This window comes from Oncorhynchus tshawytscha, linkage group LG05, assembly GCF_018296145.1.
Source record: "Oncorhynchus tshawytscha isolate Ot180627B linkage group LG05, Otsh_v2.0, whole genome shotgun sequence".
Taxonomy (NCBI): domain Eukaryota; kingdom Metazoa; phylum Chordata; class Actinopteri; order Salmoniformes; family Salmonidae; genus Oncorhynchus; species Oncorhynchus tshawytscha.
Window position 1 is genome coordinate 48696138 of NC_056433.1, and position 13659 is coordinate 48709796.

General features: G+C 44.0%; 1 protein-coding gene across 4 annotated transcripts in view; it reads right to left on the reverse strand.

The window, feature by feature from the left end:
* Positions 1-13659, reverse strand: part of grin3bb (glutamate receptor, ionotropic, N-methyl-D-aspartate 3Bb) — a 105958-nt gene that overhangs the window by 1741 nt on the left and 90558 nt on the right. For 2 of the 4 annotated variants that reach the window (XR_006083436.1, XR_006083437.1), the window contains exons 6-8: positions 6657-6808; positions 697-906; positions 26-96 (exon numbers count right to left, since the gene is read on the reverse strand). Coding sequence is in view for 2 of the 4 variants with exons in the window: in XM_024421098.2 (XP_024276866.1) it covers positions 26-96; positions 742-906; positions 6657-6808 (388 nt within the window). In the remaining 2 variants the exon portion in view is untranslated. The remainder of the gene's footprint in view (positions 1-25; positions 97-696; positions 907-6656; positions 6809-13659) is intronic. The other 2 variants (XM_024421098.2, XM_024421097.2) reach the window with 1 other exon arrangement.

Genomic DNA, 13659 nt, shown 5'->3' on the forward strand with positions numbered 1-13659 from the left:
TTTTTAAAGGCAGCCATTTTGTCACCTTTTCTCTGTGTTGGTGTCTTGCTTCTTCTTCACGTCCTCATAGGTCTGGTTCAGGGCTCGGTGGATTTTCTGCAGAATAAATGGGGCTATAGTTACACTGACAGCCAAGCGATACGGGGGTTAAAAAGCTCCACACTGTTTTATTCAAAACGTGCAGAATCGACACCATCGTAGAAATTGTAATTACTTTTCCCCTCTCATTAATAATCCTCAATTGGGGAAGGAGCTTAGGAGACCTCCGCGTACTTAAGCCAGGCAGATTTGAAATGTCAGTCCTTTTAATACTCAACTTGGACTGGGCTTCCAAAATGGTGGTTATCTAAGTCAACAGCAGATGGCGGTGTTGCCTTAATGTTTTCAAATGACAGCCAAGGTGATATATAGTCCCAATGACAGTCTAGCCAAGAGCATGAGAAACCTACACCATAAACAACATTTTACAAGCAATAACGGTTTGTTAATATTGAATTCACAGTGGATACGTGAAGTGTAAGTGCTTTTAGATATAGAGTTTGTAAAACATGCCACACATTTGTTCAAGTAAAAAAGAGCACTTTAAAAAGGCCAATGAAAGAAACGATGAAAAAGTCAAGACTGAGGGAGGAACAGGAGGAAGGTTCTCAAGGCAGTGGCTTACTGTGAAAGGATATTGTATTGATACAGACTTACACAAACTCTCCTTTGGTTCACTCACACACACTCCCTCCATCTCACCTGGCTGGTGTGGAGCCAGTACTTGTACTTTTGTCGTCGTCGGATGCGGGGCAGCACCATGTGATAGAAGGCGTGCTCCCCAGCCAGGGTGAGCAGCGACGTGGCCACGCCCACACACAGCAGCACAAACAGCCCTGAGAAGTGACGGATGCCCATCTGGAGAGTCTGTAGGGGGAGGGAGGGGACAGTTGGGTTACTTGGACAGGGTTAACACATGTAACGCAGGGGGTTAACAATATAGTCAATTGATTGTCAACCTCCCCTAGAGTGGCCTGGAGGGGTCCTGCGTAGGAGAACTAATCAGAATGTAAAAAGCCTGGCGTCTAGGGTTATTACGATGACCCTATTACCGCTACACCGGCGGTCAGGAGTTAAATTCCACATGACCGTTGGGTCAAGATACCTACCCACTGGGCACACATTAGCTGAATCAACATTGTTTCGACATCATTTCAATAAAATTACATTGAACCAACGTGGAATAGACGTTGAATTGACGTCTGGACCCAGTGGGTAGGCCACTCACTCCAGAACTGAGCTCTGTAAATGAATGGTGCTGATCGTCAACGGTAGCCGACAAAACTTGCTAACGGCCATCAAGTCGCTAATGGCCTGGTACTCAGCGCTCTATTGTCCCTCTAATCACTCTGACGTCAATGCGAATGCAATGGAAAATCAACAAACAGCTTTTTGATGTGTGGAATGAACTAAGTGTTCCTATAAACCCAGTCATTATGTAACATTTCTATAGGCTATGCAATCGCGTGTGAAATCAGAGTTTTGATGGCGTCTATTAAAAAGAGGAGGATCCCAGCTTTCACTAATTGAAATAGATGATACTGTGTAACCATTAGGAACCCGAGCGGTGAGCCCACTGAGTAACACATGCCTGATCTCCTCAACCTCCATGCCATGGGCTGCCTTTGGGAATATTCTATTTCCTGGTATTCTATCTGGTTATAGTTTATTCTACGGTGTTCTCATTGTATCTCTATAAGCCTACACTTCTATTCTACTCTACTCTATGATTAGTTTCTACCCTGTGGGCTGCTGCAGAGGCCCTTTTTGAATTGCAGCAGTGCCTCGAGGGCATTTAGCCGAAAAGCCAATTAATGCTTCATCTGTAAATGTGGTCGGAGGCTCCGTGTGACGCAATTGCGGAGCCGTACCACATTGCCGTGCGCCTCCCAAATGTTGTAACAATGTGGAGGACCTGTATCAACACAAGCTCACTTCCTTGACAACTCCCATCTCAACAGCTCTACTCAACAGCTCTGCGCTGCCCCGCGAAGTGTAAGAAGTACGAATGCCCTGACTTTCGCACAGGCCGTTTCACTGTAAAGGCTGCGCGACCAATGCAGACACCGGATTGACCATGCAGTGCCTTTTAGTCAGGACAGCGTGTGCTTGAGACGCACAGTGTGAGCAGTGAGCACCCTGTCTCAGGAGGCTGAAGAAATTTGGCTTGTCACCAAAAGCACTCACAAACTTCTACAGATGCACAATCGAGAGCATCCTGGCGGGCTGTATCACCGCCTGGTACGGCAACTGCTCCGCCCACAACCGTAAGGCTCTCCAGAGGGTAGTGAGGTCTGCACAACGCATCACCGGGGGCAAACTACCTGCCCTCCAGGACACCTACACCACCCGATGTCACAGGAAGGCCATAAAGATCATTAAGGACAACAACCACCCGAGCCACTGCCTGTTCACCCCGCTATCATCCAGAAGGCGAGGTCAGTACAGGTGCATCAAAGATGGGACCGAGAGACTGAAAAACAGCTTCTATCTCAAGGCCATCAGACTGTTAAACAGCCACTACTAACATTGAGTGGCTGCTGCCAACACACTGACTCAACTCCAGCCACTTTAATAATGGGAGTTGATGGGAAATTATGTAAAATATATCACTAGCCACTTTAAACAATGCTACCTAATATGTTTACATACCCTACATTATTCATCTCATCTCATATGTATATGTATATACTGTACTCTATATCATCTACTGCATCTTTATGTAATACATGTATCACTAGCCACTTTAACTATGCCACTTTGTTTACATACTCATCTCATATGTATATACTGCACTCAATACCATCTACTGTATCTTGCATATGCCGCTCTGTACCATCACTCACTCATATATCTTTATGTACATATTCTTTATCCCCTTACACTTGTGTCTATAAGGTAGTAGTTTTGGAATTGTTAGCTAGATTACTTGTTGGTTATTACTGCATTGTCGGAACTAGAAGCACAAGCATTTCGCTACACTCGCATTAACATCTGTTAAAACCATGTGTATGTGACAAATAAAATTTGATTTGATTTGAGTATCCACCTTACGGTGGCCCGCCTGCCAGCACACACAGCAATACATTACAGTCATTGTATAGTACAGTATTGTATAGTACCGCCATAGTTTTATAGTACATATGCATAGTTGAACAATACGTCTAGCCTGTTAAGGTTTAACAACATGGGTTGTTGGGGATGTGCTGTGTATATACAGTATACACTGAGTGTACAAAACATTAGGAATACCTTCCTAATATTGAGTAGCACCCACTTTTTCCCCTCAGAACAGCTTCAATTCATCGGGACATGGACTCCACAAGGTGTCGAAAGCGTTCCACAGGGATGCTGGCCCCTGTTGACTCCAATGCTTCCCACAGTTGTGTCAAGTTGGCTGGATGTCCTTTGGGTGGTGGACCATTCTTGATACACACAGGGAAACTGTTGAGAGTGAAAAACCCAGCAGCGATGCAGTTCTTAATACAAACCGGTGAGCCTGGCATCTTCTACCATACCCCGTTCAACGGCACTTCATTCTTTGTCTTGCCCCTTCATCCTCTGAATGCCGCACATATGCAATCTGTCTCAAGGCTTTAAAAAAAACTTATTTAACCTGTCTCCTACCCTTTATTTACACTGATTGAAGTGAATTTAACAAGTGACATCAATAAGGGATACTAGCTTTCACCTGGATTCACCTGGATTCACCTGGTCATTCTGTCATGGAAAGAGCAGGTGTTCTTAATGTTTTGCACACTCAGTGTCTATGCAGCCGCATTGTCTAACACTGTTTGACACTTTTCCGAAAGGAGAGAGAACTTTTCAGAGGAAATCTTCTAAACCGAATGCAGACCTCCTGCCTCTCTCTCTGATATTATCTGTAGAGGTTTGGACGTATGTGTGGGGGAGGGAGAAAGGGGTAGACGATGGCAGGCTTGTTTCCGAAGTGCTGACACAGTGAACCCCAGGGGTGCAGTCAAGGCCCACCCCATCTCTCCCTCCACCCCTCCCTCCCGACATCCTTCACGCCGTCCCTCCTCCCATTTCATTCTGGGACTCGGCCAAGAAGGGGAGCTGCCAGTCTCAGCCTCGTGCCACTCTGCTCCCTCTTTCTTATTTTCTCTCTCTACCACTGTGCTCCCTTTCTTTTTCTCTCCCTTCCAGTCTACCACTGTGCTCCCCCCTTGCTCTCTCCCTCCACCTCATCATTATAACTCTCTCCCTCTTCTTCTTACCCACTTCATTCACTCCCTCTCCCCCATCCATCGGTCACCCCCCCCATCCTTCTCTCTCCCTTCTCATCTCTACTCTACCTTCTCCCTCCCTTTCCCTCGCCTTGATCCAGTCGTGTTTGGTATGCAGGGGGGATAACTCATCCCATTAGAACTTGGGGCCAGCGTATGGATGGTGTTAGCCTGTCGAATGTGTTTAAGAGTGGGCCCATCCTCCGTCATATTGTTTCTGGGCAGCCGTAGCTCATTTCCCCCTGTTACCCTCCCCACTCTGCTGTCTCTCAGCCTTTCCCCTCAGAATCCGTGTGAGGGGAAGGATTTGGAATGGAACAATCTGTTCAATGTAGGCCACAGCAATTCTCGCCCTCCTAATTATAGTGAAACACATTTAACTGTAAAATATATCAATGAAACTGTGAAAGATGAAACTGTGAAATATATAACTGAAACTGTGAAAGATAAAGATGAAACTGTGGAAAATGCGAATTAGACTGTCAAAGATATAGATGAAACTATGAAAGAAGAAACTGGGAAAGATATAAATTAAACTGGGAAAGTTGAAACTGGGAAAGATATAAATTAAACTGTGAAAGATATAGATTAAACTGCGAAAGATATAGATGAAACTGCGAAAGATATAGAGGAAACTGAAAGATATACCCTAGATATGTGGTTTATAGGGTGTTTTTTAAAACTTGTGCTGCAGTCACTCCTCTGAGTTTCTCACATTGATCCAAGGCAGCTTGAAAATGACAGTCTGTCAATGTATATTTTTTACATTCCCAATTCTAAATTTGAGCATCTTTAAGGGGCAGACATGGCCAGGTACACGATGAAAAAAAATAAAAAAAAAATGTCAAAGTTTATGACATCACAATTCAAAGGAACGTCACCCGGGGCAAATCAATAAACCAAAAATCTTTCCTTAGCGGTGCTAACAGAAAAAAAACGTTATTGTCAGTCGTGTCTTGTGCAGCTCAGTCGAGACGAACGGTAGATGTTGTCATGTGGGAAACATCCATGTTCTACCATCCATCCCTCAGTCACTCCCCAAAGTTAAACCGGGTGATAATTTGATAATTAGGTAATGACAAGACTGGGAATGGCTTTGATGTTTCTGCACAGAAGGCAAGGATCACTGCTTGTCTCACTCTAGCACCGTTTCCCCCATCCTAAACACACACACACACACACACACACACACACACACACACACACACACACACACACACACACACACACACACACACACACACACATAGCCTCTCTCTCCACACACTTTCTCTTCAATGGGTCTGTGCAGACCACAAATGCGAGCTGATATGGTGTTGGCATTAGAAAAGCAATCCCAGAGTCCTCAGCTGCTGTCTGTCTGTCTGGGGAGCGAGAACCAACAGGTAAACAGGCCACATCGTCATGCTGATGGGACCAGACGGTTGTCCCAGTAACAGGGCAGCAACAATAATAACACTAGCGTAAAACGATTCAAACAACAAGTTATGGAGTCAGTAACAGACAATGATGTATATAAACACTTGTCTATACTAACAGAGCCATTGGGTCAGGGCAGTTACGCCCAGACCAGTAAGTTAGTAGCCTTGCTAAGCAATCTGGAACAGCTAAGTAGCCTTGTGCAAGTCATAACAGCTCATAACAGCTCATAGCCTATCTCCTGTTTCTGTAGCGCGAGGCAGCTTGATGTACAGGCATACCCGCTGAACAGGACTCTAGTCTATCACTGGGCCTTACCCCCATATATCTCCTTAATGCTAAGTGCCAAGCAGAGACGTATTGGGACCCATTTGTACAGTCTTTGGTATGACTCGGCTGGGGATCAAACTCCCAACCTTCTAATCTCAGTGCGGACACTAACCACAAGGCGTGAGTTGGAGTACTATGCTAGCTAAGTGCTTGAGGTTAAAGGATAACTTTAGGATGACACACAATCCTGAGAGGATATCATAGACACACACAGAGGCAGAATCTAGCAATCAATCTTTTCCATAAACATCTGACACTGATGGATTCCAGACCGTCTGAAGAATATCTGCAACCCAGACATGCATAGCTCTAAGAATGCATGCCCAATACGTTGCTTCAATCAAGTGGTATGCTAGTGTGGATATTAGAACAGAGCCAAACATCCAGTTTGACATGTCCAGATGTATGAGAATGGCCAAACCCAATGTCCATCAACTGTCCGCAACCAATGTGGTGTGCCTACAGGGGGCGCCACTCTGCCACAGCCACACTCTAGCCTGGCGCCTGATCTGCTGGTGCTGTCTGCACAAACAGATCTGGGCCCAGGCTGACTTTGATGGCCATAGAAGTTGACAAGATAGGCCAAACAGATCTGGGACCAGGCCACAGACAGACACTCACCTCGGTGACGGCGAACACCCTCTTCCCACAGGGCACCACCTTGTACCACTTGTCGTGCAGCATGTCCATGTAGCCGTCTGACTTGTAGCGACTGATGAACTCTGACACGTTGTTGGTCAGAGGGGAGTTTTGCGGGAGGCCTATTCCATAGCCTGGGGGGTGGGGTGGGGGGGGGGGGAGAGAAAGAAAGCATAGTACAATAGTACAATAGGTATTGTAGTTTATAGAAATTAATGGAAATAAAATAACTACCACAAGCTTAGCAAAAAAGGGTTCTTCGTTTGTCCCCATAGCAGAACAATTTTTGGTTCCGGGTTGAACACTTTGATGGTGAAAAGGGTTCCACGTAGAACTTTGTATAAAAATATATATATTTTCAGAGGGTTCTCCACTATGGTTCTAGATAGCAGCTTCTTTTCTAAGAGTATAGATGAGATTATTCGATTATTTCTATGGTTTAATTCTATTTGTTCAGGTGATCCCATTGAGATGAAAAGTATCTTTTACAAAAGAGAACTGCCCTGTGAAGGAAGCATTCAACCATTTGTTACATAAAAGTAGGAACAATAGGCAAGGGTAAGATATCGTTAGACGCAAACAAATGAAGAACAATTATAAAAGGGTGGTTATGGAGGGAAACAACATGTTACCAACGTCAGCATGTAAATATGTTAAAGTTGTGGTTGCGTTCCCTTCTATACCACAAGTCCCATGGCTTTGCCATCTGGGTAGAAACACTGACACGGACAGTGTCTCACATCTGCTAAATAAACAGACTTTATTTTGGAGGTATCCATTTTTACACCATTCCACTTCAAATGCCCTAACTGCTTTAAAGATTTCTTTCAATTGTTTAGGCGGAGAACTGAGCAGCGGCCTACACTCGTATCCTTCCAAACTTCATGCCGAGTGAGTTAACTGGCAGACCTAGTCTGGATCCTCTCCTCCTCTCCGCCTAAGGATATGAACACTAAACCATGGCAAAACAAATCATGGAATTATAAGAAATTAGCTGTAACACTGCAACATTTTCTCTCAGCCTCATGGTTAAATGTGTAGAATAGCATGAGATTAGCTATATGGGGAAGGGGGGGGGGCCTTGCTCAGATCTTGTGAGGGAGCCCTGCGAAACTGCGGTACGCTTCTGATCCATAACAACCCAAATCGGATGACCTTACCTTCAACCCTTTCAGTAGGGACACACAGGGCTTTGGTTATTATTATAGCTAAACCAGAGTTCAGCCTCCATGTCGCTCCATAAAATGGGACAATTCCTCCTCTACCTGTACTGCTATTCCTGTACTTTACTCCTTTGAACTTCTTAATGACATTTTGTGAATGAGATTTTCGATATCGGATTCTTGATTTTACGTGGAAGGATGGAAGGGAGAAAAAAAATCCCCATCTCGTGGTCGTCGGTAGCAACGGGAGTTTGAAGAAAGATTGATGGAGGACAGAAACAGGAAACAGGACAAAGAAAAAGTGGAGTGTTCGGCACATCCATTATCTAATGACAAGGAGTGTGTGTGTGTGTGTGTTGGCTTTGACAGCAGAATTAATAATGAGTTTTGGTGGGCTGGGGATAACAGAGAGTGAGAGCCCAAGGATCATTGAGACACAACAACTCTTATTCCACCTCTCCCTCCTCCCTTCTTCCCTCCCTCCTCCCTTCTTCCCTCCCTCCTCCCTTCTTCCCTCCTTCATCCCTTCTTCCCTCCTTCATCCCTTCTTCCCTCCTTCATCCCTCCCTCCTCCCTCCCTTCCCTCCTTCATCCCTTCTTCCCTCCCTCCTCCATCCCTTCTTCCCTCCCTCCTCCCATCTTCCCTCCTTCATCCCTTCTGTCCATCTCAAAAATGTTATTTAATCAATGGAGGGGTTTACCTCTGCCTATCCATCCCCTCATCCCTCATGGCTAATGTCTGTCAGTCATCCCTCCTTCCACCCCCCCTCACTCTCCCTCCCTCACTCCCACCTACCCCTCCCAGTCAAGATGACAGATGCCAGACAAGCTCTGACATCAACACGTTTCATCAGAGCGAGACTGCCCGAGCACGCACACACACGAACACGCACACACACAGTCAAGCACACACACACTGTCAAAAGGCGTTTTTGAATGAGGATATGCGCATATATGTATGTGATCGTGCATGTCTATCTCTCTCACAGCCTGTCTGTCTCGGTCTGTCTGCCTGCCTGCCTGTTTGCCTGCCTGTTTGCCTGCCAGCTCCAACAGGTAAAAACAGATGAACTACTACGTTGTGTAAAGCATGTGCTTCAGTCTAATATTCTTAATGAATGCATCGGAGATCCAATAAACATCCCTCTGTTTCTCATAAAGCCAACAGAGTCGGCCCCCTGCGCTGGCACAGACGTCCCTGTAGCCCAGTGTTAATGACGATGTTGTGCTTTGAATCGCAGTCATTAAATACTGGGTGGCTTTTATCACCAAATCGAAAGAGTCCTGGCACCTGCCAGGTCCACTGTCTGTAGCCCACTACGACTCAGTCCAAACACCGGAGACAAATAAAACCCCGAAGAGGACAGAGATTCAGAAAGTCTTTTGAATGAGTGAACTCTGTTTGAAGTGATAGTTCATTGCTGCATTTCTGCGGATAAATTGTTTTAGTATCTGGAAATGAATAAATAGAGGACGAGCTGCAAACCAAAGAGAGAGAGAGAGAGTGTGTGTGTGTGTGTGTGTGTGTGTGTGTGTGTGTGTGTGTGTGTGTGTGTGCACGCGTGCGTGCGTAATATGATACTGGATGGAGTAATGAATACCGTGAGGAACCATGTAGATAAAGTGCAATAGAGGAGCGAGGGAAGGTAGAAAATACAATTAGCAGAGGGGAGAGATGAGCTAGAAGAGGTCTAATTGAGCAAAACCCCAATTACTGTTTTATTGTGGATGACTGTCTAGAGGTCAGGGCCCAAAATGGAGGAATATTCCTCACCTCAAAACCCAGGGAAAAAGAGCAGGAGTTACTGTACATGAAAAGAGAAGGTGTCAATCTGGTTCCACACAAAAATCCCTCTTGACTTGTGAAATGACTCACCTGGAAAAATCACCTCGCAAGAGAAACCAGTTGATCAAGTAATCAAGTACTCACAAGGCTGTTTCCTGAAATATTGTGATGTAAAGGAAGTGCTACCATTTTTTTAGTAGGGGGGGGGTTGTTTTCAGGAAAGCAGTGAAACAACTTGAGTCAAATGCAATTTGATTGACAGTCTCATGAAAGATATCTGACAGACAAAATTCATGAGTTTAAAATCTGCAAATGAGAGGAGGGAACTTTCGCCCCAGTCTGAGGTCCTGAGTGCTCTGGACAAGTTTTCATCAAGGATCTCTCTGTACTTTGCTCCATTCATCATTCCCTCAAACCTGACTAGTATCCCAGTCCCTGCCTCTGAAAAACATCCTCACAGCATGATGCTGCCACTACCATGCTTCACCGTAGGGATGGTGCCAGGTTTCCTCCAGACATGATGCTTAACAATCAGGCCAAAGAGTTCAATCTTGTTTCTCATGGCCTGAGAGTCCTTCAGGTGCATTTTGGCAAACTCCAAGCGGGCTGTAATGTGCTTTTTTACTGAGGAGTGGCTTCCGTCTGGCCACTCAACAATAAAGGCATGATTGGTGGAGTGCTGCAGAGATGGTTGTCCTTTTGAAAGGAACTATGGAGCTCTGTCAGAATGGCCATTGGGTTATTGGTCACCTCCCCTGACCGAGGCCCTTCTCACCCAATTGCTCAGTTTGGTCGGGCGGCCAGCTCTAGGAAGAGTCTTGGTGGTTCCAAACGTCTCCGACTTAAGAATGATGGAGGATACTGTGTTCTTGGGGAACTTCAATGCCGCAGACATTTTTTGGTACCCTTCCCCAGATCGGTGCCTCGACAAACTCCTGTCTCGGAGCTCTCCGGACAATTCCTTCGACCTCATGGCTTGGTTTTTGCTCTGACATGCACTGTCAACTGTGGGACCTTATATGGACAGGTGTGTGCTTTCCAAATAATGTCCAATCAATTGAATTTACCACAGGTGGACACCAATCAAGTTGTAGAAACATCTCAAGGATGATCAAAAACAGGATGCACCTGAACTCAATTTCGAGTCTCATAGCTAAAGGTCTGAATACTTACGTAAATAAGGTATTATTATTTTATTTTGTATACATTTGCAAACGTTTCTAAAAACCTGTTTTCACTTTGTCATTATGGGGTATTGTGTGTAGATTGATGAGGATTTGTTTTATTTAATCCATTATAGAATAAGGCTGTAACATAACAAAATGTGTAAAAAAGGAAGGGGTCTGAATACTTTCTGAATGCACTATATATGTGCGTAGTTATCCCACGGGTCATTCCACCTCAAAAAGCACAGAAAGAGGATTTCGGCACCCACCATCTCAGATTGTTCTCAAATCGTTTCTGTAGTTAGTAACAGATACAATTAGCATTCGCGAAACATTATTTTGTGGAAATATATCTCTGAGAAATTAAGCTACAGTAATTGATTGCACCCAAATTGGCCATTTTAATTGATAGGATTTAGATAATATTCAATTAATATAGTACCCACATGGTTTATGAACTGATACACAAAACAATGCTGGTTTCAAAACTTAAGAGGTTTTCAATTGAAAGTATTATACAAAATTCTTGCAACCAATAGAATGTTATATATATATATATATATGGGGGATACAACCATCCCAGCTCTGCAAATGTTGCTGTGAAGAGACAGAATCATTAGATCATTTGTTTTGGTACTTTCCATAAGGAGCTTGTTTTTGGTCGCAGGTTCAGGAATGGCTGAAGAATGGCAACATATACCTGGAGCTAACTCACCACTGTTGGGTGATTTAAAAAGTCATAGTCAATTGATCAATAATATAATAATCCACTTAGCAAAAATGTTTATCTTTCATTTACAATCTGTTGAAACTATGAGAATAGAACGTTTCGGAACTTTTGTGAAACATCACAGCACAGTTGAAAAATATATGGCAAATTGAAATCAAAACTGGATGGTGTTCAGAGATAGATGGGAGATGAAGGATGGAACTAACAAACAAAATATAACTATTGTAAAATATACTGTGTCCATGAAATCTATATAGTATTTATAAGCTGGAAGTAGAGGCCTAAGTGTTGTTGTCCATTAGTTTACTCCAATTAGGGGAGGGTTAGGGTTACAAAAACAAAATATGGAGGATTGCAAATGATGCAGACAATTACATTGATAGAAACCACCATCTATCTGCAATATTAAAGCTGATCTACCCCCTAAAAATATATATATATAGTACCCAACATCAGATTAGGACCAAACGTCTTCCTACCAACGAGTAAGACATGAGGAATACATTTTTTGTTGTTGTGTCAAAGCCACCCCTGGACCCCTCCCCTCCCCCCACACCAATCACACCCCAACAAACAATATCAGTTCTATGTTTGACAAGTAGTATGGAGTTGTGGCTTAGAGTATTGCTTCTCTATACTATGTAATGTATTCCCTGTGAATCTGGTGGGGGTTCCCCCTGGTCAGAGAAATTAGTCATTGAAGTTGCTAGCATTATTTTCCATGAAGAAGTGAAAGGCACCAGGTTCTGACCCCTAGATGCCGCTGCTACTGCTATACCGCAACACTCTTTATCCATTTTTCTGGTCTCGTGTTTATTAAATAGATCACAACATTTCCTTTGCAACTTTATGTAGAAAACCAATAGATTTGTCTCATTATGAAAATAAATTGTATGGTTATCCTCACAATTAAAGCCAGTCCTCCATAAAAGCTATTCAGGTTATGCTAATAGCAACCTAATGCTTCAACCCAACTTTCCTTGCATAGTCCAACAAGTGGCTGCTCTCTGCGAGGGCTATTCCTATTATGCAAGACTTTTCCTACAAGCCCAAAACTTTGATGGAGAAATGGGCTAGGGACTACAATGTTGTGACAACCCTAATAAAATAATGAATTGCATGGCAGTTGTCACATCCTGACCTTAGTTCCTTTTTTATGTCTCTATTTTGGTTTGGTCAGGGTGTGAGTTGGGGTGGGCATTCTATGTTTTGTTCTGTGTGTTGTATTTCTGTGTGCTTGGCCTGGTATGGTTCCCAATCAGTGGCAGCTGTCAATCGTTGTCTCTGATTGAGAACCATACTTAGGTAGCCTGTGTTCCCACTATGATTTGTGGGTAGTTGTTTCCTGTTTTATCACCTTACAGGACTGTTTCGTGTTGTGCACTCGTGTTGTTGTTTTTTTGTCATTCAGTGTTCAGTTTATTTAATTAAATTGACTATGAACACTTACCACGCTGCGTATTGGTCCGATGATTCTTATTACTCATCATCAGACGAAGAGGAGAGCCATTACAGCAGTCTTATGTTTTTTAATAAAATTATCAGGAAACTATATTTATTGTGATGTGACATTTACCATTAAAACCGATGCAAGGTTCATATGTGTTCAGGGGTATCTTGAGTGCGGTATTGTCCAGTTGTGGGCATAATAAGCACAGTTCCTTCCCCACATTCAGACAAATGGTTGTCAAGGTTGGCGGATATGAAAACAAGCACACTCTTATAAAAGAGTTCCAAAACGGTTCTTCGGCTGTCCCCATACGAAAACCCTTTTTGGCTCCAAGTAGAATCCTTTTTGGTTCCAGGTAAAACCCTTTTTGGATTCCATGTAAAAGCCACTGTGGAAATGGTTATACATGGAACTAAATAGGGTTCTTCAAAGGGTTCTCCTACGGGGACAGCCGAAGAGCCGAAGTTCTAGATAGCACCTTTTTTTCTAAGAGTGCATGAGCATTTTTTGTTTTATCCCAGTCTTCAGGGTGGTGCTCTGCCCCTTCAGGAGATAATGTATGGGAGACTGGCAGCGTGCTCCGTCCAGAGGCGGGCATGCTCAGTTTCACCATGAGGACGGTGACGAGGGGGTACGTTCTTCAGTGCGCTGTGTACCCTCCTCCTTTTTGCCGCGTCATTACGCCAATGA